The 26412-nt window shown below is 40.0% G+C and overlaps 1 protein-coding gene across 1 annotated transcript in view; it reads left to right on the forward strand.

The window, feature by feature from the left end:
* Positions 1-26412, forward strand: part of CAP2 (cyclase associated actin cytoskeleton regulatory protein 2) — a 130960-nt gene that overhangs the window by 47985 nt on the left and 56563 nt on the right. Inside the window, exon 4 of the mRNA XM_070456180.1 lies at positions 5262-5339. Coding sequence (XP_070312281.1) covers positions 5262-5339 — 78 coding nt within the window. The remainder of the gene's footprint in view (positions 1-5261; positions 5340-26412) is intronic.

The raw sequence follows: 26412 nt of genomic DNA on the forward strand, positions 1-26412 counted from the left end.
GATCTAAAAACACAGCACCTCTAATTATAAAATATGGGACTTTGGCAGACTCGTTGAGGAGGAATGTGAAGGTGGTGTTGACAGTGACCTTCCCAGAGCCCCCAAATTGCAGCTGATGAGCAGATGCCCATTCCCTTGACCTTCAGTCAGAGAAAGAGGACCCCCTTCCCTTTGCTGTCTGTTTCTCAAGAAGAGGGCTGATACAGTCATAAGAGCTGGAAATATCTTCAGCACAGGCATCCTGACTGGATGCTTTCTGCATCTCCTCCAAGTCTTACCTGTACCCTTTCTCCCAGTTGCACCTTGCTCATTTTATCATCCACTTGGTGCTTTGTGGCCTGTAGATTTCACAATGAAATAATGCAAAGCTTCAGTGGTTGTTCAGAGACCAGTTGGGCTTCCCCGGGGAGCCAGTTCTCTCTCAGGGGGATTAGATGAAAATAAGTCATATTAACTGGTGTCTGTTTATCCCAAAGCTTGCTTTAAACTGATGACTGAAATTCATTCTCCTACTCTTTCCCCTCAGACCACAGGTCAAAATCGTATCCCAACCTGTCTGTCTAAGAACTCCAGTCACCTAAGTGAAAATTGATACAATTCTATCAAGCAAAATGCACAGCTTTGCCTCTTACCAACACTGTCCCTTTCCTCTCTGCACACACATGGTCACAGGCAGATAGATGCGCATGTATACCCACAAAGGTCACTGAGGCGCTCTGAGCCTGGCACACGTGTGATGAACAAACTCAGCAAAAACCCTCAATTATTTGTCATTACTGAAAATCCCTACGTTGGACTTTTTCTTTCACAATGTTTTGAACTGCCTGAGTGAGCCAAATTCTCCCTTTCAAGTTATCAGAACTCAGCAGGTTCAGAGGAATTGTTACTGATGCTGTCTGGTTGAGGGGACTCGTGGAACTTTCCAGAAGTAAGAAGCAGGTGGATCAGAATGCCTCAAAGGTGGAATAAAAATTCTTTGAAATGTGAATTGATCAGGTTAAAAATGCATGTAGTTTAAAGCCTGCTAGTCATACCCAGAGTTCCAGGGAGCCGGAAGAGGTACACAGCTGAATCCTCAGAAAGATTTGTCTGCATAAGCACATCGAAAGGGAGAGTGGAAGCAGATAGCTAGATATTCAGCCCTTCTGTGCTCTGACCTCCACCGCCGTTGTTGAGTGCAAGGCCATGTGGGGGGAGAGACTAATTAATGAAACTAGCCATCTTCATTTAATCAGACCTGCCAGAAAATTGTTCAGTTAACAAAGGGCTAAATGTTGTTGCTCAGGAAAGTAAAAAAGGGCAGTGATAGTGTTCATCTTGGGATAACTACAAAAATATTAATGCCACCTCTGAGCTGCAGTTTTAACTGTAGAAGTCAGGCCATCGCAAATTACTGTTCTCACAGCAACTATGATTTAGCTGACTCCACAAGGCTTGTCATAGATGAGGACCATACTTCTGTATCATCATTGTGGGAGAAGTGCAGTTCTTTTATTTATGTCTAAGCCATGGAAAGTTTTATTTCATAAGCATCTATTTGGAAATGTGGTTATTAGAGACTGACAAAAGTCCTTCTGAACCACTGAAAATAAATGTTTTGATGTATGGATAAGCATTCACGCCACTCTTGAACTTCATGTTCAGGAGGTCATAATGGTCTCCAGGACAGTAAAATTTGAAAATTCTCTATTCCCCTAAGGAATATCCAAAACTTGAGATTTTTGAGCAACATAATTCCAGCACTCAGGCTGACGGGACAAAGAGGAGATGGTGTACTCCAAAAAGGAAAATATACCCTAATTTAAATATTCATAAGACTTAATCTGTTATGTTTATGATGATGAATTTGTCATTCTAAATGTAAATGATCTACAAATCTTGGTTTTATTTTAAGCATTTTCTTGTCAGTAAGGGGAAAAAAAAGCCCTTGGGTGAGAAATGAGAAAAGTTAAGCACTCCCTTTTCCTGTCTTCTATTCCATCAGGCCCTAGAAGATTAGGAATAACACTCTTGTTTGAAACGGAAAATAAACCAGTCTCCAGTAAGGTGGCGAAATGCTCAAGGAATCACCCACAGGGTTACTAGAAATAGTGTGTCAGAGAGGAATAGAGCATGCAAAGGAAAGTCATGGGCTTGCCCTCAGAGAAAATAAGACAATGAACAGAAACAGATTCCTCGCTATGGCTTAATTAGAGTGTGACTTAGACTCTTAAAACTTAATAAGAGTATTAGCATATTTTAAAAATATTTTTCGGGGGCTTCCCAGATGGCACAGTGGTAAAGAATCCACCTGCTAGTGCAGGAGATGCAAGAGACACAAGTTCAATCCGTAGGTTGGGAAGATCCCCTGGAGAAGGAAATAGTAAGCTGCTGCAGTTTTCTTGCCTGGAAAATTCCATGGACAGAGGAGTCAGGTGGGTTACAGTCTGGGGAGTTGTAATGAGTTGGACGTGACTGAGTGACTGAGCACACAGCATAGCTTAAGGTGATAGAAGATAAGGATGAAATACAAAGGGAAATTGAAGTCTAATGAATCAAAATCAAAAACAACATTAATACAGAAATGAAATATAAATTAGAAATGTTAATGTGTATGAGACCCTACTGAATATCCGTTTATCAGCAATAGAGATAAGTATTGATATAATCACAGTAATTACAGATGACAGATAAGGAAATGAAAGGCAGAGAGAATCTAAAAAGTATTAAATCATTCAAATATTATACAGTATGAGGATAATTGTTGGAACCCCTGAGTGGAAAGTCTAACAAATGGAACAAAACGTATTTTGAAAGATAAAAAGTTATGTAAGAAAATTTACCATAAATGAAAGGACCAAATCTATTCTAAGAAATATAACACAGAATGCTCAAAATCCAGCCGTAACTTAGTTAAGCTGCTAAGCTTCAAGGATAAAGAAATAATTCTTCAGGTGTCAGAATAGAAAAGTCAGTTTCCTACAAAGGAGAAAAAAGTCAAGCTGGCTTAGATTTGTGCATTGCCACATTCACTGCTATCCTTTCTGCACATGGTGAGAGAGAGAGACCCAAGGATGTTATATCTAGCCAAGATGTTGTTAAAATATATAGACAACAGGGAGACGTGCTTCAGACTGAAGAACTTAAGCAACTTTGAGACCTTTTTGAGGAACATACTTGATAATGGCAGTCTAGCCAGAAAAAAAAAAAAAATCAAAACTCAGAAATGGAGAAGTCATGGTAAAACAACTGGTGAGAACCACTAGGTATGTCTAAATGTAGAACTAATTCTCAGTAGCTATGGGATTAGCATTACAGTAAGAATAATAACTGAAACAAAATGGAGGCCAGAGATAGAAAGCAGTTGGAAAGGCCTGTGTTCTTATCTTTCCCAACAAGGAGTCAATTAGTATCGTCTAAAATTATCTTATGTCATTTAAAATATAAATACATAAGTATTCCAGTCTCTTAATATTTTATATTTTTATCTTAAAATGATCATTTGTGTGCATGCTCGGTTGCTAAGTTGTGTCCAACTCTTTGCATCCCCATGGACTGTAGCCTCCAGGCTCCTCTGTCCTTGGAATTCTCCAGGCAAGAATACTGGAGTGGGTTGCCATTTCCTTCTTCAGGGGATCTTTCCAACCCAGGGATCAAACCTGCATCTTCCACATTGATAGGCGGGTTGTTTATCACTGAGCCACCAAGGAAGTCCAGAATGATCATTTATATTATTTAGAATGATGCATGATATAGTGCAGAGACTTTTATTTGAAGCTTATCAAAGCTTCAAAGAGAAGTTCTTTCTCTTTCATTTTTAGTATTCACTTATAATGAAAATTTATACTTTCATTTAAAAAAAATAGTACTTAAGGTATGGTCCCATTTTACCAATGTCTGTCTGCATATGGATTTTTAAAGGTGGATGCTGTGATGTTCATCTTGTATTAATAATGATTATTTCTAGGTTATGAGATATTTTTTTTAAAAATTTAATCTTTGTAACTTATGGCATTTAAACAAATATTCTGAATCATTGTGCTTTGTCTTATGAAAACAACTGTATGACTTTTCTTAAAAACTAATTGTATGTGATATAAACATTTGGAATTATTTTCTTCTTGGTACTCTTCTGTAACTTTTGAATTTAAAAATATTGAAGAATTAATCAACTAGTTAAGAGTGAATAGATGGTAAGGATAAGAGAATATGGAACCATTATTTGAAGACATTCCCACCTGCTCAGTTCCTTTTGGGGTGTTGAGTCCAGGTAGATCTGAAGTCTCCTCCAGAGCCATCTGACTAAACAGTCGTAGCAACCAGTATTTCTTGGTGAGCATATCTTAAATATTTTTTTTTGTTTATTTATTTGGCTGTACCAGGTCTTAGTTGCCACATGCAAATCTTTAGTTGCAGCGTGGGAACTAGATGTGGGATCTAGTTCCCCAACCAGGGATCAAACCTGGATTTTCTGCATTGGGAGCACAGAGTCTTAGCCGCCGGGCCATCAGGAAAGTCCCAGGTGACCATATCTTTCTGGGGATGGTTTAAGGGACAATTTTCTTTCCATTATCAAGTGTAGAACAAATTGGAGTGTGAAAGAGGATAGTAGAGACATCCTTTGGAAAATAGTTACACTTTGGGGCTCAAAGATTTTTTTAATAGCTTTGTTGAGATATACTTCACATATCATAACCTTCACTCTTTTAAAGTATATGATTTGGTGATCCTCAGTATATTCACCACATTGTGAAACCATCACCACTGTCTAATTCTGAAACATTTTCAATATGCCCTCAAAAGAAGCGCCATACTCATTAGCAGTCACTGCCCATTCCTCCCTCCTGCCAGCCCCTGGCAACCACTAATCTACTTTCTCTCTGTAGATGTGCTTATTCTGGACATTTCATATAAACGGAATCATACGAATGTGGTCTTTTGTGACTGGCTTCATTCACTCAGCATAATGTTTTCAAGGCTCCCCCCACATAGTAGCATGGGTCAGCACTTCATTTCTTTCTATTGCAGAGTAATATTCCATTGTTATGGATATATCACATTTTGTTTATCCATTCATCAGTTGATGGACATTCTGGTTCTTTCTGCTCTCTGGCTATTACAAATAATGATGCTGTGAGCATTTATTTACAAGTTTTTTGTGTGGACAGGCATTTTCATTTTTCTTGGATATATACCTAGAGATGGGACTGCTGGATCATATGGTAAGTCTCTGTGCAGGCACTCACACAATTAAACTGTTCCCTTTTTGTTTTTGTTCCCAGGCAGAAATGGTGCATAGTGCTTTCCAGGCCCAGCGAGCTTTCCTTCTGATGGCCTCTCAATACCAGCAACCCCAAGAGGTAAGAGTGTACCCTGAGAACCGAGAGTGCCCAGAGGAATTGGCAGTGTAAGACAGAAAACAAGCAAGCAACAGAACCAGTTACTGTGAGACACGTCCCAAAAATGAGATGGATAGGACTGAAAGTTTTATCTCTAATCCAGATTATAGTACAAAACCTTTCTTCGGCCTTTACAGTCTTGTTATGACCAAATTTACACTGTGACATTCGACATCACCTATTTAAAGGGTCAGTTTATCTATGCACCTGTATTCTATCCGTTTTTACTAGTCTCACAACCAATTTGTGATTAAGGGAGTATTTACTACTAATTTTTAGTTCATACTTTGTGCCTCTTTGTTATAAAAAACTGCTCGATGTATGCTTCTCAAAGTCTAGTCTTCATCTGAGTCCAGACGGATTTGTTAAAAGTGATTTGTTAAAGCGCAGAGTCTGGGTTGTAGGTCTAGAAGAGAGCCCGGGACTCTATAGATCTAACAAGCTCTCAGTGTGCTGCTGCTGCTGGTCTGTTGCTACATTTTGAGCAGCAAGACTCAGGCGTCCCCACCTGAAATGCCCACCAGCATGAAATTCTTTCGTAGACAAATACCAGGCTCGTGTTCTTTTTTCCTATCGTGTCTATATCAAAGCAGGCTGTTATGCTGCATTAACAAACGTTTGCAAAATCTTAGTGATTTACAGCCCTGATCGACAGTGATGACGTCCAACTCCAGATTTCCTGTCTCATTTTGGACTAAGACACATGGTTCTTAGATTCTCTATTAGAAACGATTTCAAATTTTTCAACCTTGATTTATAGGAAAAAGTGTATTTTATTTCACCATCCAGTTGCACAAAACAACAGTTGTAATGTGCATTTCGTTATGATATATTTCACATAGTCCATTGTATTGCTTTGTTCTTTTCTTATTTTTCAAAGATTGTCACCCACTGAACTGATTTCATGATGTACTAATGAGTCATCCCATCTTGCACCTTGCAAGCACCCCTCTTGTCTTACAGACATAATACAGTGATCCTGATACAGAACAATTTGTGAAACATGTGCAGAACATCTCATGCTTTTCTTCTCTCCCCTTGTTGTAATTTCTAAAAATGATCTTTAGGCAAAAGATTGTTCTAATCCTTACAATATTGTTGTTAAGAATTCTAGTGACACAGAAGAGCAAATATTGTATAATCCCACTTATATGAGGGATCTTAATTAGTCATATTTGTAGAGACAGAAAGTAGAATGGTGATTACCAGGAGCTGTGAGGAGAAACAGATTGTTGTTGAATGGATAGATGGTTTCCCTTTTGCAAGATGAGAAGGTTCTGGAGATCTATTTCATAACAGTGTGCATATACTGAACACTGCTGAACTGTGCACTTAAAAAAGGCATATGTAGGAAGCCTTTTTAGGTATTACAGACCAGGTGCTGCCAAACTGTGGCCCGTGGCTCAGATGCCTGCTTTTTTAAATTAAATGTTACTAGAACATGACAAAAAAAAAAAAAGAACTCTAGTGACAATTTATCGTGCCCATCTTTTTCCAGTTGATAGAAGGAGTCTCACATAAAAAATGGCCAAGAAACCCCTCTTCTATATGTGTAGAATTTTGGTGCATTCAGCTCTTCACTGGGTCCAGGGAAAATAGGATATTTCTAATTTTCAAGCATGAAAAATGAAGTTCAGTGATACATTTTAATGCCCTGGCCATGGGATCTAGACCTGGGCCCATTACTTTACTCACCATCCAAAGTTCTCTTCATGGATACTACACATAAAAAGAGCTGCAATGCATAGTCACTTATAAGAGTTACGTGGTAAAATAAAATGTAGAAAATGTTTGTAGTTAAATAGGGAGAGGTGAAACAAGTGCTGTTGGCATGGAGACATCTCCCATCACCTGGGAGAGATGTGGAAGATGATCTTTAATCATTTCTACTGTTTGTTGTTGTTCAGTCGCCCAGTCATGTCTTACTCTTTGTGGTTCCATCGACTGCGGCATGCCAGGCTTTCCCATCCTTCACTGTCTGCCGGAGTTTGCTCAAATTTATGTCCATTGAGTTGATGATAGCATCCAACCATCTCACCCTCTGTCACCCCCTTCTCCTCCTACCATCAATCTTTCCCAGCATCAAGGTCCTTTCTAATGAGTCGGCCCTTTGCATCAGGTGGCCAAAGTATTGGAGCTTCAGTATCAGCCCTTCCAATGAATGTTCAGGGTTGATTTCCTTTAGGATTGATTGGTTTGATCTTGCAGTCCAAGGGTCTCTCAACAGCCCCACAATTCAAAAGCATCAATTCTTCAGCTCAGCCTTCTTTATGGTCCAACTCTTACATCTGTACCTGACTACTGGAAAAACCACAGCTTTGATTATATGGATCTTTGTCAGCAAAGTGATGTCTCTGCTTTTGAATATGCTGTCTAGGTTTGTCATAGCTTTTCTTCCAAGAAGCAAGCGTCTTCCAATTTGTTAGTTGCAGTCACCATGTGCAGTGATTTTGGAGCCCAAGAAAATAAAATCTGTCACTGCTTCCACTTTTCCCCCTTCTATTTGCCATGAAGTGATGGGACTGGATGCCATGATCTTTTTTTCTTAATGTTGAGTTTCAAGCCAGCTTTTTTACTTTCCTCTTTAACCCCTGTTAAGAGGCTATTTACGCTGTTTATTGTTGGTGGCTGCACGTTACATCTGATTGCTCCTGAATTTAATAAGAAGTGTAAATAAAGCCTTGTTGATTGAACAAAAAAAAAAAAAAAAAGAGGCTATTTAGTTCCTCTTCACTTTCTAAGTTAAATAAGCAGGAAAGAAACAATATACAGTCTCATCATACTCCTTTCCCATTTGAACCAGTCCATTGTTCCATGTTCAGTTCTAACTGTTGCTTCTTGACCCACGTATGTGTTTCTCAGGAGGCAGGTAAGGCGGTCTGGTGCTCCCATCTCTTTAAGAATTTTCCATTTTGTTGTGATCCACACACTCAAAGGCTCTAGCAGAGTCAATGAAGCAGAAGTAGATGGTTTTCTGGAATTCCCTTGTTTTCTCTGTGATCCAACGAATGTTGGCAATTTGATCTCTCATCTCTACCATGAATGACCCCAAAACTTTGCCCACAGCTGAAAATGTAACTTCTGCTAGCCCAGTGCCTCTAAAGTCCTGGATGGGCACCACTCGGAAGGAAGACGTATCATAGGGGTTTTGGGGAGGTCTTCTACCTGCGCCCCCGACCTTAGTTTCAGACAGATGGGCAGCACCTTTGTGGTAAAGGACCACACCTGTTGTGTTGTAACTACAGCGGGGAGTGTCTTCCCACCTACAGACAGTTCCATATTTTCTTCAATACATCTTATGCTGCTGAGGACCTGACAATGAAACTGTGTGTGAGTGTGTGTTTGCATGAAATTAATGTGTACTGGTACATAGTGGAAGAAATTAACCCTAAGTTTCCAGCTAAAGGGAAAATGATTTATGGCCTTTGATTGGCCTGTTGATTTATTCTATTAAAAAGACTAGGAAATCTGAGTTTTTTAATCTTCCATAAGTAAGAAAGAGTTTCTTCCACCTGCCCTCTCTTTTTCTGTCTTTATTTGACTTGTATTTTAAAAGGAAATATTGGTCACAGCACTGTTTACAATAGCTAGGACATGGAAGCAACCTAGATTTCCATCGGCATATGAATGGATAAGAAAGTTGTGGTACAAATCCACAGTGGAATATTACTCAGCTGTTAAAAAGAACACATTTGAATCAGTTCTAATGAGTTGGATAAAACTGGAGCCTATTATACAGAGTGAAGTAAGTCAGAAAGAAAAACACCAATACAGTATATTAATGCATATATATAGAATTTAGAAAGATGGTAACAATAACCCTGTATGCGAGACAGCAAGAGAGACACAGATATAAAGAACAGACTTTTGGACTCTGTGGGAGAAGGCAAGGGTGGGATGATTTGAGAGAATAGCATTGAAACACGTATACTACCATATGTGAAATGGTAGTATACACTGATCAGTCCACGTTCTATGCATGAAGCAGGGCATCCAAAGCTGGGACAACCCAGAGGGATGGGATGGGGAGGGAGGTGGAAGGGGGGTATGAGATGGGGGACACATGTACACCTGTGGCTGATTCATGTCAGTGTATGCAAAAACCACCACAATATTGTAATGTAATTAGCCTCCAAATTAAAATAAATAACTTAGTTTAAAAAAATAAATAAAAGGAAATATTGGGACTTCCCTGGTGGCCTCGTGGTTAAGAATTCACCTTGCTATGCAGGGACCACAGGTTCGATCCCTGACTGGGGAACTAAAGTCCCACATGCTGTGCAGTTACTGAGCCGGTGTGCTCAGGAGCCTGCACTTACCACAGCTAGAAAATCCATGCCCCTCAAGGAAAGATCCTACGTGATGCAACAAAGATCCTGTGTACTGCAACTAAGACTTGAGGCAGTCAAATAACTATTTTTTTAAAAAAGGAGATAGTGCCTTCCTGTGCACTGAACAGGAATCTAAAACTAATTTTTTGTCCTTTCATTATTTAAAGAGTCTGAGAAATTAGAAGAGAAAGGAGGATGAGAGACCCCTTCTGTCCATTCCTCCATCTAGTGATATGCATGGCCCAGCACAGTGCTCCGCCAGAGCGCTCACTCAGTAAGGATTTTCTAAGCTGTGGGGCAATAATCCAATTTGTTGATAACTTATTAATCTTAAACCAACCAAGAAAGCCTAGTAGTTAACCTTAGGACTTAAGCTAATTACTTAGGTATATTGAGAGATTCCGATATTTATGCCCATAGGTTTGAGATTTTTTTAAAAACATTAATTTGTGAGGGTAGAATCTTTGGACTTGGGCCTACCTGGATTTGAACCCCAGATCTTCTACTCTTTAGCTTTGTGAATCCAAATGCAAGAAAAAAAAAAGGATCATCTTTTTTTTTTTTCTGGATGGCTACTGGAAAATTAATCTGGTAAAGTCCACAAGAAACTCCCACTGAACTGAGCCACTCTAACCAAACCAACTTGTCAAGTTACCCACTTAAGAAAGCAGTTAAGTTCTCTTAGCCCATGTTTCCTTATTTTTAATAGGGATAATAGTTCTTATCTCATAGAGTTATTGTGAGGATTGAATGAGAAAAAATATGCAAGGGTCAAGTGATTGAATAGGAGACTTTAGTACTAGTTAGGTTAGTCCAATTGCTTTAAGCAGAAGTCCCTGATTCTCATTTTTCTTGCTTACCTGAGGTCTGCAGTAGCGTTTTTGATTGACAGTCTTCCACATGGTCATCCAGGGACCAGGCATCTTCCATCTTTTAGCCCCTTCCTGACTCCAGGTCCTCGGCCACTGACTTGGGAAAGACAGTGCAGGATCATTCCTGGGGAGGTTTTATGGGTCAGACCTGGAAGTGGCATATGTCACTTCTGCCTTCATTCAGTCTCTTGGGCACTTGTAGTTGCTGGGGTGGCTGGGAAATCTAATCAGCCTGTATGCGGGGAACGAGCAATTCATGGATTTGGTGAGCATTTAGCCAGTCTGCCAGAGTGGGTAAGTTGGCTTGACTAAAATGAGGTCTGTCTCAGTAGAAATATCTTTCTAAACTCTCAAGTGGGTTTTTCTGGGCTAATCCCCTAGGAGGCATCCAGAGAAAGACAAGAAAACTTTCAAATCTAACCACTGAATTTGTTTTCACTGTACCTGAGTATAGAGAGATCTAGAGATGTAGATACATATATATAGAGATCTCAGCGTTTCTTTTAATTAGAGTGAGTTCATCCCCCCCCTTTTTTTTTGCCTCTGTAATGTTTTCCACAAGGTGTCAAATTATTGTCCAATATTTTGAAATGCCAAGCAAAGTAGTCATGTGACTTTGATCTCAGAACATGCCTTGAGTAAATTAGGTGGGGCTAGTGGCAGGTCTGGAAATTGTAAAGAAAAAGCAAACGAATGAACAAAGACAAACTCCCAAGTGTTCCTTAAGTCCCTGCCCAGAAAATGTCACAGCATAGCTCAATCACAATTGCTGAATCTTGAAAGATTTGGCCACAATCAGTGCTGCCAAGTTCTATTGTTAGGGGGCATATGACAGGTAACATAATGCAATAGAGCAATTCTGGCCCTAACACAAAGTGAAATGCCTACTTTAAAATATTGCCTTAAAGCTTTCTGTCTTCATGTAAAGGTATCAAGAAAATATTCTGTGGAGTAACTGCTGTTATTTATATGTGTTGAACAAGTCTTTTTAATGGTTTTTTAAATATATAATTCTACATTTATCTGGAAAACAAAAAAATAAAGCTGCAAGAGAAGTAAAAGGTAACAAGTTTTCATCTTTTATGTCATGGTCAGTTATATTTTCATTTGACAGTAGTATTTCCCAGTGTTCAGAGTTTCAAAAGGGAATAGCATCTTAGAACCTAATCAGTGACTCACTTTATGGCCTTTTCCAAATTAACTGTTTAGTCCCACTTCATAAATATGCATAAGTTTGGACTCATTGATATTACTAAGTGGGTGGTTCTCTTAACTATCAACTCAAAAGCACTGAAAGGCAATATATGCTTCTAATTTCTGAAGAGATAGGCTTAAACCTAACTGAAATGTCTGCCCAAGTACAATCTATGATGAGCAGGTAAAAACAGGTTACAGAGACCTACAGGATTGAATTTTTTGTAACCAGCAGCTTTCTGAATAGCATTTTGTGTTGTATTTGGAGAAGTGAGGCAAAAAGAAGCCTTTGCTTTTGCATGAGCCTTTCCAGGCCCAGAAAATTGCCTTGGTAATTACACCCGGGCTCCATGTGTAGGCTGGATGTTGATGCTGGTTCATGAAGAATGAAGCACCCGGGAAGGAAGGAGAGGAAGAGGTTTGTGTGATATCATCAGGGTCTGCTTGAGTTGACAGCTTGAAGCTACCCAGTCGGGGCTGAATCCCAACAGGAAAGCAAATCATTAGTTTATCAGGATGCAGAGAGGAGGATAATCAGAAAGGAGGGTAATGCTGTCATTCTTCTGCCCAGACTGTTTGCTTTAGCAACATAAAGCTGTGAATGAGCCTGTGAGCTGTGGCCGTGAGTTAGTAGCTTTATAGGCATTTAGAAACCCAGGACTATGGAGGCAGAAGGGATTTGCTAAGATCCTGTCCCGTTGGACATCACTCATGGTGACTATTTTTTTTTTTTAATCTGATAAGGCACATTAGCTCATTTCTCTTTGTGTAAGACATGAATTAGATAATGAATGGCTGCCCAAAGGAAGTGAGGTGGTTATCACACACAGGGGATTTAGGGGATTATCCAAGGGGGTAAAGGTTAATAAAGAAGGATAATATCCTTTGTTTTATCCACTATTTCATACTAAGTTTGTTACAGTTCCAGACTGCCTCAATGGCAAATTCTGCAAAGAGGTTAGGGCTATGTATATGGCTAGGGAATTTTTCATTCTCCCTTTAGTCAAGTTTTGGGATCACATTGTATTTTTCATAACATGATTCTCAACTATTTTTCATTCTCCACTGTGAAGCTTCCTATCTGTTTGCTAGAAACCATAAATCTGATATTTCAAAATTGGTGGGGTTACAGGTTTCTCTTACAGCCTGATTCAAAAATTAATTTTAAAATAGGTTATTGACATCGTTCAACAAATCTTTTTAAAAGCCAAACATGTTTTAGCCTTTGGATTTGCTACTTGTTCATCATTTCAGCAGCCTTGACATGAGTCCTCTCTGCAAGACGTAGCTTCTATCATCTGTACAAAGCTGTATATGCGAAAATAGCAGACAGGGAGAAGGTAATTCCAGCTGGCATTCCAGTCTGGATCCGCTGTCATAAATTACTTAGCAGAGGGCATGGTCCGTTACTTTTTATGGTCATGTTCTATATTTGTATGTGCTGCGGGTTGGATCACATGACAAAACCATCATTTGATATTAGTGTTTATGTGCACCAGCCAGTGAGGACTGGATTTAAGCTACACTGTGCAGCACTTTTAATTTGTATACTTAGCTCTTAATTGAAAATGCAGACACTTCCCTAAGTACTAAAATTACAAATAACTCAGAATAAATTTTACATAATTATTTTTAGGAGAAGACAAACTACTGTAGTCTCACTAATTGAAATGCACTCTGCCTTCCAGAGATTTTAAAACATAAATTTTGAACATGAACAGGCCAACATTGCCAGAATAATAAAGACCCATATTCACCACTTAATATCTTCCAGCCCCTCTCCTAAGTTGAACAAGAGAGTGTCTTACTGATGACAATTTTTTTTTTAGTGAAGATGCATTTCCCAAACTAATGGAGAGAAGAAAGCACACACATGATTTACCCCTTCTGTTTCTCACTTTGCTTCCCCCCAGCTGGCAGCAAACACCTAGAGAATGTACTCCTTCCTGGACGATTACCTCTTTTCATAAACTGAACAGGAAAAAAGAATGTTCTTGTCAGGTTTTTGGTAGATTAACTGCTGCCAGGATTAGTGTTTCTATATCTGGAATCGCTTATTAGGTAAGTTACTCTTAAGTAGTTACTTCAGATCTTTGTTAAACCCTGTTTACTTTACATATTCCAGCCCTCCTTAATTTCCTCCACTCTATTAATTTATTTCTTGGTCTTTTTTTTTTTAACCAAACATTTACTGGATCCCCTGCTATATAGCAGTCACAGCATTTGGCATTTCTGCATCTACCATTAGCTCATTTGTAGGAGAAAACACTTTGGAAAAATAGGGTCTGGGTGATGTTATTTATCATGATTCATATATTTCTGTACTTTGCACTTATCTTTGTAATTACTGCCCTCATTACCACCATGACCACTATCCGAACTTTCCCACCCACTCTCCTGTATTAAGGAACACATTCAACATGCCTTCTGCTGGTCTCTTTATAGCTTTGAACTTCCCAGCACCTTTATAGTAGTTTCTGTCAACACAGAATTAACTTGTTTACATGTCATTTTAGAAACATTCCACCGTTACTTTTTGTGCATGTTTTCCATCCCCTCAACACGATTCTAAGAGCTTCAGGGAGCTTGAGAGTTGATGTGTCTTTGCTTTTATGAAACGCTGTGGTCTTAACTATATTTTATTTGATGTCAAGTTTGATTAAAAAAAGACCAGCTCCGGCTTCTGACACTTTGGGTTGGTTTGAGGGATAAAAGCTAGGTTAATAGATTCCAGTAGTAGAGGAAAGAAACGGAAGAACAGAGTGAAATGACATTTTTACTTAGTGGTACTGTTATCTTAAAAAAAAAAAAAGAACTTGATATTTGGAGATTTATATAGTATGGATTGAAATATCAGCTGAGGGTATAACTGCTAAAATGTAAGTTGTGGATCAGCCACATCAGATTTGCCTTGAAAAAGTATTCTTCAGGGGAATTTGGAAAAGGGAAAGTTAGAGGAAGAACTAGGAGCCTGGGGTCAGGAAGGCATTTCATTTCAAGGATGCCGTTTCACTACTGCACGCTTTCACAAAACACGTGCCTCTGAGGCTACCACCGAACGTTTTGTTTCTGGATGTTCAGAGTGAATGACAAGAAACGAGCATGGCCAGATTTGGGTGACAGATGTAGCTCAAGCATTCAGTGATGATAGAATATAGGTTCTGAGAAGTGTGCTGATTCAATTCACATGGGCTGTGGAGATCCAGCTGGCCTGGTATTTAAATGCTGTTGAAAAATATTCTAATTAGATTTCCCTATATAGAGTTTTCATGTAAATGTGAAGAGTGGTACTTTCTTGAGGCAGTGACATTGTTGTGAGTGTCCAGCATCAGTCCTCTAAAACTGGTAATTTCGCATTTAGAACCAAAGTGACTGCGGTGCAGAACTTCAGGCTTGATCCCATCTTCGTCCATCTGGATTCCCTATATAGGATAATGGGCAGCGCCTCACCCAAATTGGATTTCAGTGGTTCAAACAGCAGGAGTCCCATCATTTTCTTTGGCTGGATAGCTTACAGTTGAATGTGTTCGGTATTCCTTTTGGAAGGTCATAAGTTGGAACAGGAGCAAGGTTATAATTTGAAACTTCACATGTTACCACCCTGACAGCAAATGATGCACAGAGAGGGCAAACTACACAAAATAAAAACCAAGGTACAGCCAAACATCATCATTATCTAAAACGGGGGGAGTGTAGCTCCAAGTCCTATAAAGAGGTTATAAATATACTGTTAACTTTGAGTCCCTAATGAATTTTAGAGCTTCCGTGATGGCTCAGTGGTAAAGAATAAACCTGCAATGCAGGAGGCGCAGGAGATGTGGGTTCGATCCTTCCTGAGTCAGGAAGATCCCCTGGAGAAGGAAACGGCAACCCACTCTTATATTCTTGCTGGAAATCCCATGGACAGAGGAGCTTGGCAGGCTACAGCGCATGGGCTGCAAAAGAGCTGGACACGACTGAGCAACAACTACAAATGAATTTTAACTGCATATGCCACTCAGTTAAAAAAAAAAAATATATATATATATATATCTCATAGGTTACCTATCTGAAACTGATAATGGCTAAGGTAAATAGTCATCAATAAAAATTTTACTTGACGTTTTTAGAATTGGAAGGATCTTTTTTAGAGATATACTGGATAATTCATTATCGTTAAAATACGTTTTGTGGGAAAATGAGAACTCTTGCCTTTCCTCCTCTTTTGACAGGATTTCTCTGGTCTGGGACAGAGACATTCAGAATCATTCTGTAATTTTCTAATACTGTAACTGAAACTGAATCATCTTTTTTTTTTTTTTAATGTTGTTGTTGTTCAGTTGCTAAGTCGTGTCAGACTGCAACCCCAAAGACTGTAGCGCCCCAGGCTCCTCTGTCCATGGGATTTCCCAGGCAAGAATACTGGAGTGGGTTGCCATTTCCTTTCCCAGGGGATCTTCCTGGACCAGGGATTGAACCCGCGTCTCCTCCATTGGCAGGCAGATTCGTTACCGCTGAGCCACCGGGGAAGCCCAAGCAACCGAAGAGTCACAGCATTCAGTGATCTGTGTTTGAGACAGGACTTTTGTTTCTGATCATTCCAGTCAACTTTCCTTTGTCGATATCTGGAGATGTCTTTGGTATGGATTGGAGTACCCTCTTGGTTGAGTCACAGAAGAGCAACGGGAAGAAAGAGAGCCGAGAAGGATCCGCATATCTCCTTTTTCATATCAGTCAGGAGGGAGAGAGGAGGTTGCCAGTCAGGCACGTGGCTGTGCTGCTGGGGACTTTTTAGCACATGACTTCCCTCAACCACTCTGCGCTGATTCTCTTCTCTGTGTTTTTGTCCGTCATTTGTAGCCCCAAGGCCCTGAAAGTGTTAGAAAGTAGGTGTTAATTCGTAAGAAGGCAGCGATAAAGGAGTGAAACTGTGAAATACAGGGCCTTCTGTGGTGTTATTACATGTCGTGAAACCACCTTCGTTTCCTTTGATTTGCTATTAATATCTTTATTTCCAGCCAGGTTACCCTAAACTTCGTTGTTTTCCCTAGATTGATTGACTCATCATGTTCTTAGGTTGCCCCTGGCACCACAACAGTTTGATTGTTGACTTAGGTTGTGAGTAATGCCTTCAGTGACTGCCAGTCAGTACCAGGGAGGGATTAATATAATAGAATGTGATTATTCAGTACTGCCGAGTGATGAACACCCAGCCCTGTGTCCAGTGGCCATAGTAGGTGCTCAGTAAGAGACTGAGTGAGTTAACGATCTAAAGCCGCCAGAGCCCTAGACATTCACGATGATTAAGACCTTCTCCCCAGATCACTTATTAAATGAATGCCTGGGAACCTTCTCTTATCTTTGTGTTTGTGGAAATAAACAGTACATGGAAAGTCAGCCCCAATTGCTTTTTACAGTGAGAGAATCTCAGTGCAACTAGAAGAGGAGAGTCTTCTCTCTGTACTTATTGGATAGGTATTCTCTGGCAAAAAGAAGATTCATGCGCATTAAGACCATAGGAGGACCTTAGCATAATCATCTCCTGGTCTATAAAAATGAGTGTTATTATTTCCATATAGATAAGGAATAAAGCACAGAGATTACTTGTCTGGTATCCCTCAATAAAGCAAAAAAAAAAAATTGAATGCCAGGTTTTTCTAATTCTAATTAGGAATGTATCACCTCAGTCTGTCTTTCGTTTGGCTTTTTGGTTCCTTTTAATTTTCTTTAAAATGCTAATTAAATTATGTTCTTCCTACCTGAACATCAAGATAATTGGCTTATAAGAGCTCCCAATGTGTGAGTGTCATCACAAATTTCACCTGTGATCTTTTTTTTTTTTTTTGCTCTGAAAGGTTTTATGTGGTTTTAGTCTTGTTTGTTTTTTTCCTATGTGGAACATTTATTTCACTGATAATGGGACTTCAAGATGGATTTAGCTCATTTAAAAAGAGTACATTTGCTGAAATTTCCATGACCTTCATATTTTCTTGACCTCAAAGAGGATGAACATCATTCCATTTTGTCCCTGATTTTGTTTTTTTTTTTTTCTTTAAAAAGTGAATTTAAGACATTCTAAAGGTAATAAACACTATGCTCAAATGACTTACATTATTTCACACCCTCCTCAGTTCTATGTCAAAGTATTTTTTCTGCTTTTCCCATGGAACATAATTAAATATTCACATTTTCTCATATCAAGCAAATTTTAATAGTGTAATTTTAAGGGACATATACCGTATCCAATAATTATATACAACACTATTTAATTGGGCATTCTTCTATTTTTGAGTTACTTTTGGTTGATCATAGATTCTTATGATCCATATCTTAATATTTTATTCTATTTTCCAATAAATGTTAGCCTGTACATATAAAACATTTTTTTGTATTTATAAAGTAGAATGAGTAGAAAAGATCATCAAATAATAATCAGTCTTTATGCAGTACAAACACCCTCCAATGTCCTCAGCTAAGCTTAGGGAGAAATACTAAAGAGATGGGGTGAAAGGCTTGTTTCAAGAGGTCAAATTCTAAATGAAATTTAACCCACAGGGGTTGGTCATGGCTTGCCTCTTTTATTGATACTGTTTATAAGAAAAAATTTTTCTCATATAATATTGCTTAAATAGAATTAAGTTGATACTGTTTTTCTAATATTTATGAGTACTGTTGGGTCTTCCCTAGTGGATCAGTGGTAAAGAATCTGGCTGCCAATGTAGGAGACATGGGTTCGATCCCTGGGTTGTGAAGATTCCCCGGAGAAAGAAATGGGAGCCCACTCCAGTATTCTTGCCTGGGAAATCCTAAGAGCCTGGTGGGCTACAGTCCATGGGGTCTCAAAAGAGTTGGGTACAATTTAACAACTAAACAACAACATGAATGCTATGGGTATATGTTTATTAAATATGACTTTGTTTCCCATATGTGATAGATATTGGTGCTAGACCTATTTCTATTGAAAAGAAAATATTTTTAATTCTGTCATTCAGGTTGTCTCATATATTGATTATTTCAATTTCCATTTTTGTTCCTCTTCTTTGTTCAGCTTTATCTCTGTTTTTTATTCAGGCATATTTTGAGCAGAGTTTGTTATGCAATTACTAGCTTTATTTCTTCTTGCAACGTCCTCGCTGTTATCATATATATTTTTTATGTTGCTTGGGACATAAATATTTGCTATTTTAGATAGGTTGTGTCTTTTGCAATCCTATAATGATCCTTCATGGAGTTTTATTCAGGATAGTTTTTTTAATCTGATACCATTATAAGTTTTCTTATTTATTTGACCTCCTTCTAATTTCTTTGGAAACTTATCTAATCAATCATTCCCTTCTTTCTCTCCCTACTGACTCCTGTTTAATCTGCAAACCAAATCAAGTTTCTCTCTCCTTTAAAAAAATAAAAACAGCTTCCTTGACCACCTGCACCATCTCTTTCCTCCCTTTGCTAGCAAATGTCTTAGGAAGACTCTGTCCTCCCTCTCTGTCACTTCTCTATCACTGTTCAGTCTCCTGTCATCTGTCCTCTCTCCTTATCGTTTTACCAGAAAAGCCTTTCTCGTTGGCGTGCTATCTTCCTAATTGTCCTCATTCCATTCACCTTCTGTAAAGAATTTTTATCAATGACCGTCCCTCTCCTCAGAGTTTTTCCTTCCCTTGGGAGTGAACTTTATTCTTTCTAAGTTGTCTGTTTCATTTAATTTCTTTGTCTGACTTCTCTTCCTTCTTCTGCCCTTTAAATATATACATTCCTTCACAATTTCATTCTTTGTCAGCCAAAGAGGATTTTCTTGAGTACAGTCTGTCCCGGGTCGATTTCAGCCATGTCCCTGATAGTGCCCATCACTAGTGGTGCCAACTGTCCATGTCCAGACTCCAGGCCTTACTCCTGAATCCTGGGTCTGGATTAACCCTGCATGAGCTGCAGGTGCGCTTCTTTCAGAGCCACACACAGAAACTGTTCTCCCTTCTGGTTCTTCGTCTCAGGTGTTGGAACTCCAAACACTCCGCCCCATCACCTGACTTCTTTTTCTTCACCCCCTCATGTCTAACCCATCTCTGAATCCTGACAACATTCTGACCACAAGAATCTACAGGATCTAAAACCTATGCTCCGTTCCCAGGGCCCTAGTACAGGAAAAAAAAGAGGGGAGGGGGATGAGAAAGAGCAAAGGAAGTAAAAAAGAAAGAAGAGAGAGAAGAAAGGAGAGGAGGAGGAAGAAGGGATAAAGGAAGGTGAAAAAAAGTTGAAAAGAGAAAGAAGAGAGAAAGAAGGGGGAAGATACAAAAAGATCACCTGCTTTTTAAATTTTTTAAGTAAAGGTATTACAAGCATGCCTTTTAAAAAACTAAAATAAAAAGATGTAAAAAGAAAAAAAAAATGCCACCACTCACTGACAAACACTATTGGTTTAGCCCCTTAAGACTGATTTCTCTGCCTTAAAACTTCTCCAACCTGTTCCCCATTCTCTCATCATAGGTACTGTTATAAAACAAAGTGAACAAATAGAAAACAAAATTAGTCTGGAATCCTGCCTTTGTTTCCCATGACCTGTGCAATCAAGTCTATAGGCTCCATAGGATGGCATTCAAGGCCCTTTGCACTGCACTGCTTGTACATGTGAATCCTCTCCCCAAAACTCCTCTCCCACAACAAATCCAATATCCCAGTCACACTGGTGGACCAAGTTCTGGGGAAAGAATGATGGACCTGAAATGTCCTCTTCCTAATCCATACCTTTGTCATTATAATAGATATATCACATTCCATAATTTGATTAGCTGTGCTTGGAAACACCAAGAGCTGCTTTCTTCAAGAGTTCGAAGTCTTATGAGGGCAAAAGATCAGTCTAAAGGGGGTACATCGTAATCTCTGCTGAGCTGATGGGCCCTCGTAGGTGGCAGTCTTGAACACTGCCTGAAGGTTGGAGAAGTTGGAGACGGAGTCACAGAGAAGGGGCCCCTCGAACCAAGTCTTGCAAGATAAGTAGGATTTGAGTCTGTGAAATTGCATCTAACACAGGAAGAAGCCCAGGGATCTCTGCTCTTGTCTTTAAGTGGGTTAAATCTTAGACAGTCCTCTCCCATCCTATCTTTCATAATTGGCATGGTGCTAAATGTGTTCTGTTTAAACAACAGATTGTTGAGTTTTATTTTTTAATTCCATCAATAGCTTCTTTTGTGTTAATAATAAGCAAGTTTCGTCTGTTCACATTTATTCTTTGATGCATTATTTGTCCTTTAGTCCAAGTAACTTTACCTTTAGTCATTTACTGATTTTTTTTTCATTTCTGTGTTTTCTGTGGTGGATTTTAAACTTTTTATTTCTTTTTAAGCTAGGCTGAAAGGTAAGCTTAAGTGGTCTACTTCTTAACACTTTAACATTAATGTATTTCAGGGAAAAACATTTTAATTGCTCCTATCTATTTTATTATTAACTAAATAAACTTTCATTCCCTTTCAGGAAATAAAAGGAGTCTTTCATTTCCCTCATTCAGATGTGTTTGTGTGAATAGTCCCAGGTCCATGGGGCTTTTGCTCATTCCCTTTGAAGGTGCAAAACTATTACATAGAGCTTGGTCTGTTAACTGGGGATTTTGACTTATTTATTCTTTATGAAATTTATCATACGTATTTGTTGAATCTTTTTAAAGTTATTTAAGTATTTATTTATCTTTAGCTGCATTGGGTCTTTGTTGCAGCACATGGCTCTTCACTGTGGCATGGGGCTTCTCTCTAGCTGTAGCTCATGGCTTCCAGAGCACATGCGCTGTCTAGTTGTGGCACATGTGCTGAGTTGGGGAATCCTAGTTCCCTGACCAAGGGGTGAACCTGCATCCCTGAATTGGAAGGCAGATTCCTAACCACTGGACCCCCAGAAAAGTCCCCATTTTTATATCATGTTGTTTCTCTTTTTCAGATCATTTTATTGGCAAGTGGTTACTATCCCCCAGATTTTTCTCCTAAGAAAAATCTGTGTACCCCAGGGTACACAGCATATAGCTCTTTTATTTAATTCTTCTTTTCCCTCCTTTGTTTTCCAATTCTTACAGACAGTTCTGTGAGGATCGTTGTGGCATCCTAAGATGTCATATGTATACATGTCAATGTAAAGGACTTAGTTGGTATGCAAGTGGCCACGCTTCAGGGAGACATAACCAACAATTGACTCGCCCTATTGGGTACAGATAAGGTGATGACAAAGCATCCAATTTAATTCATTATTGGAATGGGATGAGATAGCCTTGGGCACCTGGACCAGAGAACCAAATAGTAGCCCATAAAGGGAAGGTATGAAAGGATGGAAATTCAAAGCTTCATGGAGCCCCAGGACCCCTCAAAGTAACATTCTCATATATCCAGCCTCCATCGCTGGATCACAGAGTCCTTAGAGAGGCTAGCCTTATAGACAGTTTAGAGATCTTCCTCTGGGATTGCCGCAGTATTGTTTTCACATCAGGAACCACCAGCTCCTTGTTCAGTTATAAGAAAAGTGGACCATCCTAATAAATTATATACTAGAGGAGCCTGAATAAAACCAGAAGAGCATATCCTAGAAAAAGCCCCATATAGGTTCTCCGCTGTGTCTTTCCTGTATGTCTTCCAGACACATGCAGGCCACTTCTATTTGGAGTTATGGAAGTTCAGTGGGAAGACAAGTCCAGCGAGCATAGTAGGAAACTCAGAACCATTCCCATGCCTATGTCCGTGGAAGCACATTGTCTGCTAGTCTGAATTGGGAACCATTTTTGCAGACCAAAATTGAAGGTGATTGATTCCATTTGTTTTCCTTCCAGAACGCTCCCCTGACAGTGAGGATGTTTGTGGGTCAGGAAAGGTAGAAAAGATTTATTTCTGTACCACTTTTCATGAGTCTGCTTCTGTGTATTCAATACTTGACGCACCTCCCTTTTGGCAAGCCCTTGTAATGAGCTCCCCTGTCATGAATTGTTGGAAACCACAGCCTGGCTCAAATGACCAAGGGGTGCCTCTTTGTCAGACACACGCTGTGCATCTGGCAGCATCGCCAGGGGTAACATGATAGGGCTCACGATTTTCATTTTAACCAAAAATACATCTGCCGGGTTAATTTCAACTGACAGGATAAATATCGTATTTCTTTACCAGTTTGTAAACACCTTGCTTTTCATCTCCGTCTAACATGTTTCCCTGGTGTTTTACAAATAGAAAAATCAAGCTGCAGCCACATGGGACTGAGCATATGTGCTGTGTCAGTCAAGTGTGGGGGTAGCTTTACGTGGAACTGGGTACAGTGTGAGCAACGCATGTGCACCTGACCAAGAGGTGTGATGTGACAGCACCGTAGAACTGTCTGAGTGAAAGTCTCTCAGTTGAGTCCGACTCTTTGTGACCCCATGGACTGTCCTCCCACGGGCTCCTCTGTCCCTGGGATTCTCCAGGCAGGAATACTGGAGTGGGTTGCCGTTTCGCCCTCCAGGGGCTCTTCCCCACCCAGGGAAGAATTCTCTAAGAAACCCCGACAGTATGGTGTTGGGACCACTCAGCAGCTGCCTGTGGACAGCTGGAGTTGCCCCTGTTACAGATGGGGGGTGGAGCGTGTGATTCCCAGGGTCCACATCCCGTTGCTCCTTTGGACCCAACTGTTCTTAACTGAAGTTGATTTTCTTTCACTGCCTTTGAAAATCATTCTTTATGACATTCTACTGTGGAGATTCTTCTGAATGAATCTAAAATGTGTGTGCTGTGCTCAGTCATGTCCAATTCTTTGCGACCCCACGGACTGTGGCCCACCAGGCTCCCTTGTCCATGGGATTCTCTAGGCAAGAATACTGGAGTGGGTTGCCATTCCCTCCTCCAGGAGATCTTCCAATCCAGGGATCAAACGCATGTCTCCTGCATCTCCTGTGCTACAGACAGATTCTTTACCTCTGAGCCACCAGAGAAGCCTCTGAATGCAAAATGCAAGGCACAAATGCTGTTTTTGATTTCTCTGTTCACAATGAGACGGCCAATAAAGGAGGGATGACACTTATTTTATGAAGTCGGGAAGATAATTTGACATGAGTAAAATGGCATATAGAAATAATAAACAGATTTCCCAGTTCTGAACCACCCCCCCCCCCCCCCCCCGCCAATCCTAACATAAATGGCCTAAGTACTGATGGCATTTTGTGTGAATATTTATGAGGGAACTTTTAATTTAAGAATCTCAAAATTCTTTTATCGCCTATTAATTTTCACAGTGTCACGCTAGAGCACAAGGGTAGTAATGTTATACTCTATCTACAGATGGAGAGATCAAAGCTCACAGATGTTCAGTTTCAGAACTTGCCAGAGACCCGGAGTGATCAGCTGGGCTCTTCCCAGTCCAGAGCACAAGCCTCTGGTTCCCACCCAGCTTTGTCCCACCAGACTTGGTAGCCTGTGGTACTCTGACCCAACACAAGGCTGGTTCTATGGATCAGGTCTAGGATTAGCCCTGGGATCCCATGGGCATGCCGGATTTGGACCTCACCTTCTCAGCATCCTTTTCCTGCAGGACAAGCTCTTCCCTCCCCTCCACTCCTTCTTTTGTATTCAGTGCTTTCTTGCTGTTGGTTGATTTCCACTGACCCTGGAAAAGGGTCAAATGATAACTAAGGAGTTATTAATTATAATAAGTTCACAGTTCTCCAAAAAAGTATAGGCATTTTGAAATGAAAATCTGAATGGCAGTCAGGACTTCTCAACCTTACTTTCTTTTCCCTGTTTTTAATGCTCTTTCCCTTTATTATCGGAAACCAGAGGTTCATAGAGCTTTATATGGAAGTCCCCTTGAAACTACACCTCCATGCAGGCTCTGCCAGGCCCTCACATAGTGCAGGGACTTCTGAGGATGAGAGGGAATGAGGGAAGAAGGAATGGAAGGAGGACATGCATGTTCCCACCATCCATAGTGCCGTCATGCTGTGAAAGCTTAAAAGCCTAAACATCCCTCATATCCACCAGTGTCCTATGCGTGTGTGCATGCTAAGTCCCTTCGGTGGTGTCCAACTCTTTGCAACCCTATGGATCATAGCCCACCAGGCTCCTCTGTCCATGGAATTTTCTAGGCAAGAATACTGTAGTGCGTGTCCTTGCCCTCCTCCAGGGGATCTTCCTGACTCAAGAGTTGAACCCCATCTCACGTCTCCTGCATTGGCAGGTGGGTTCTTTACCACTAGCACCACCTAGGAAGCCCATGTTTGTGGCCAGATAGGTTCTAAGGACCAATATGATAGAAAAATCCAACAAAATGATATGAAGTAAAACTCTGGGAATTTGTGACTGTTGATCATTTAAATTTTTTCAAGAGAAAAATACCTAGATAAATAATTTTTAAGCATGGCCAAGATATCATAAAAAGACCGTAGGAATGCTTCCTTAAAAAGAGTCCCTAATACCATCACATGGGATCATTAAAGGCTAGGGATCTAAAAACGTTTGCTCTTACTGATTCTGTGGCCATAACTGTGACCATAGTCCAAAAGCCAGCTGAAGAATTAGCAGCTACAGAGGTGGAGACCGTTGTATCAGTCCCATCGTGGCATCTCACTGAATAGTAACTGGTGTGCATCACTCAAGTGTGCACTTTGAGTGACCACAGTTGACCTCAAATTATACCCTGCAAAGTGTAGGGAGGAAGGGCATTAGCAACTGTGGAGCACCTGTTGCTTGACACCTGTTCTGTGAGGTGGATATTGTTCTCTTGGTTAATAAGGGGCGGAACCAAGACCAGAATCCAGGACTGACCTTTGCCCAGCCGTGCAGGCCCTCTGCTGTGCTGCCCCTTATGCCAGAGAGTTGATCCCCAGCAAACAGGACCTTCTGCCACTAGAGGGTAATATGTGTTTTTTGCTTGTGGTCCTCTCCTGCAAACATCAAGTCTGGAAACTGATATTAAATAATTAATTCCAGAATTTATGAAGCTGATGGCTGCCATGAACCACAAGAGAAATGGCTTTTGAACAAGTCAGCAGCACAGTATCTACTATTTAGTACTGGTTCCCTCTGGAAAGTCTTGTCCAGACTTGTGGGGTTCCTAACATGGCCTCCTGTTGAGGACCAAAACCCAGTGGCTCAGCTCCAGCCTGTCTCTATGTTTATCCTGGGAGGAACATTCCGTGTACCAGGAGGAAGGAAAGAGTTTGATCTTTTGGCCTGTCCTTTGCAGAATTGTATTTTGTACTTTGTAATGCTGATGCTTGAAAGGTACCTCTTAGATATTCAGAGAAATCGTCTAAAACCGACTGTGGAAAATGTTTATATATTTTACCTCTCTGAAACTTATCAACTTCTCTTATGATGTTGGCCAGTGTATTCATATTTTAATTTTTTATTTTGGGGTCACTGTAAAAAAAACAAGGAACAGATGATATTTCATAAAGTAACTTTGTGGGCTGGAAAACAGAAGGACCCAGAACTGACAAAAAATAACCTAAAATAAAAAACTGAGATTGGTAAGACAGCACGATGATCAAATGGGGACTTGAGACTGCAGCTGGTGGACTTTATTCTGTAATTCTAATCAGCAGCAAGCATCTTATCCTCTACCATGTGCCAAGGTCAAGAGTGTCTGGAATTGAAAGTGAACTATACAGCCTGTGAGTGGCGGAATTCAAGTTAGACAGTTGGGGGAAAGCAACATTTATCCCCT

This window comes from Odocoileus virginianus, chromosome 27 (assembly GCF_023699985.2).
Source record: "Odocoileus virginianus isolate 20LAN1187 ecotype Illinois chromosome 27, Ovbor_1.2, whole genome shotgun sequence".
Lineage (NCBI taxonomy): Eukaryota > Metazoa > Chordata > Mammalia > Artiodactyla > Cervidae > Odocoileus > Odocoileus virginianus.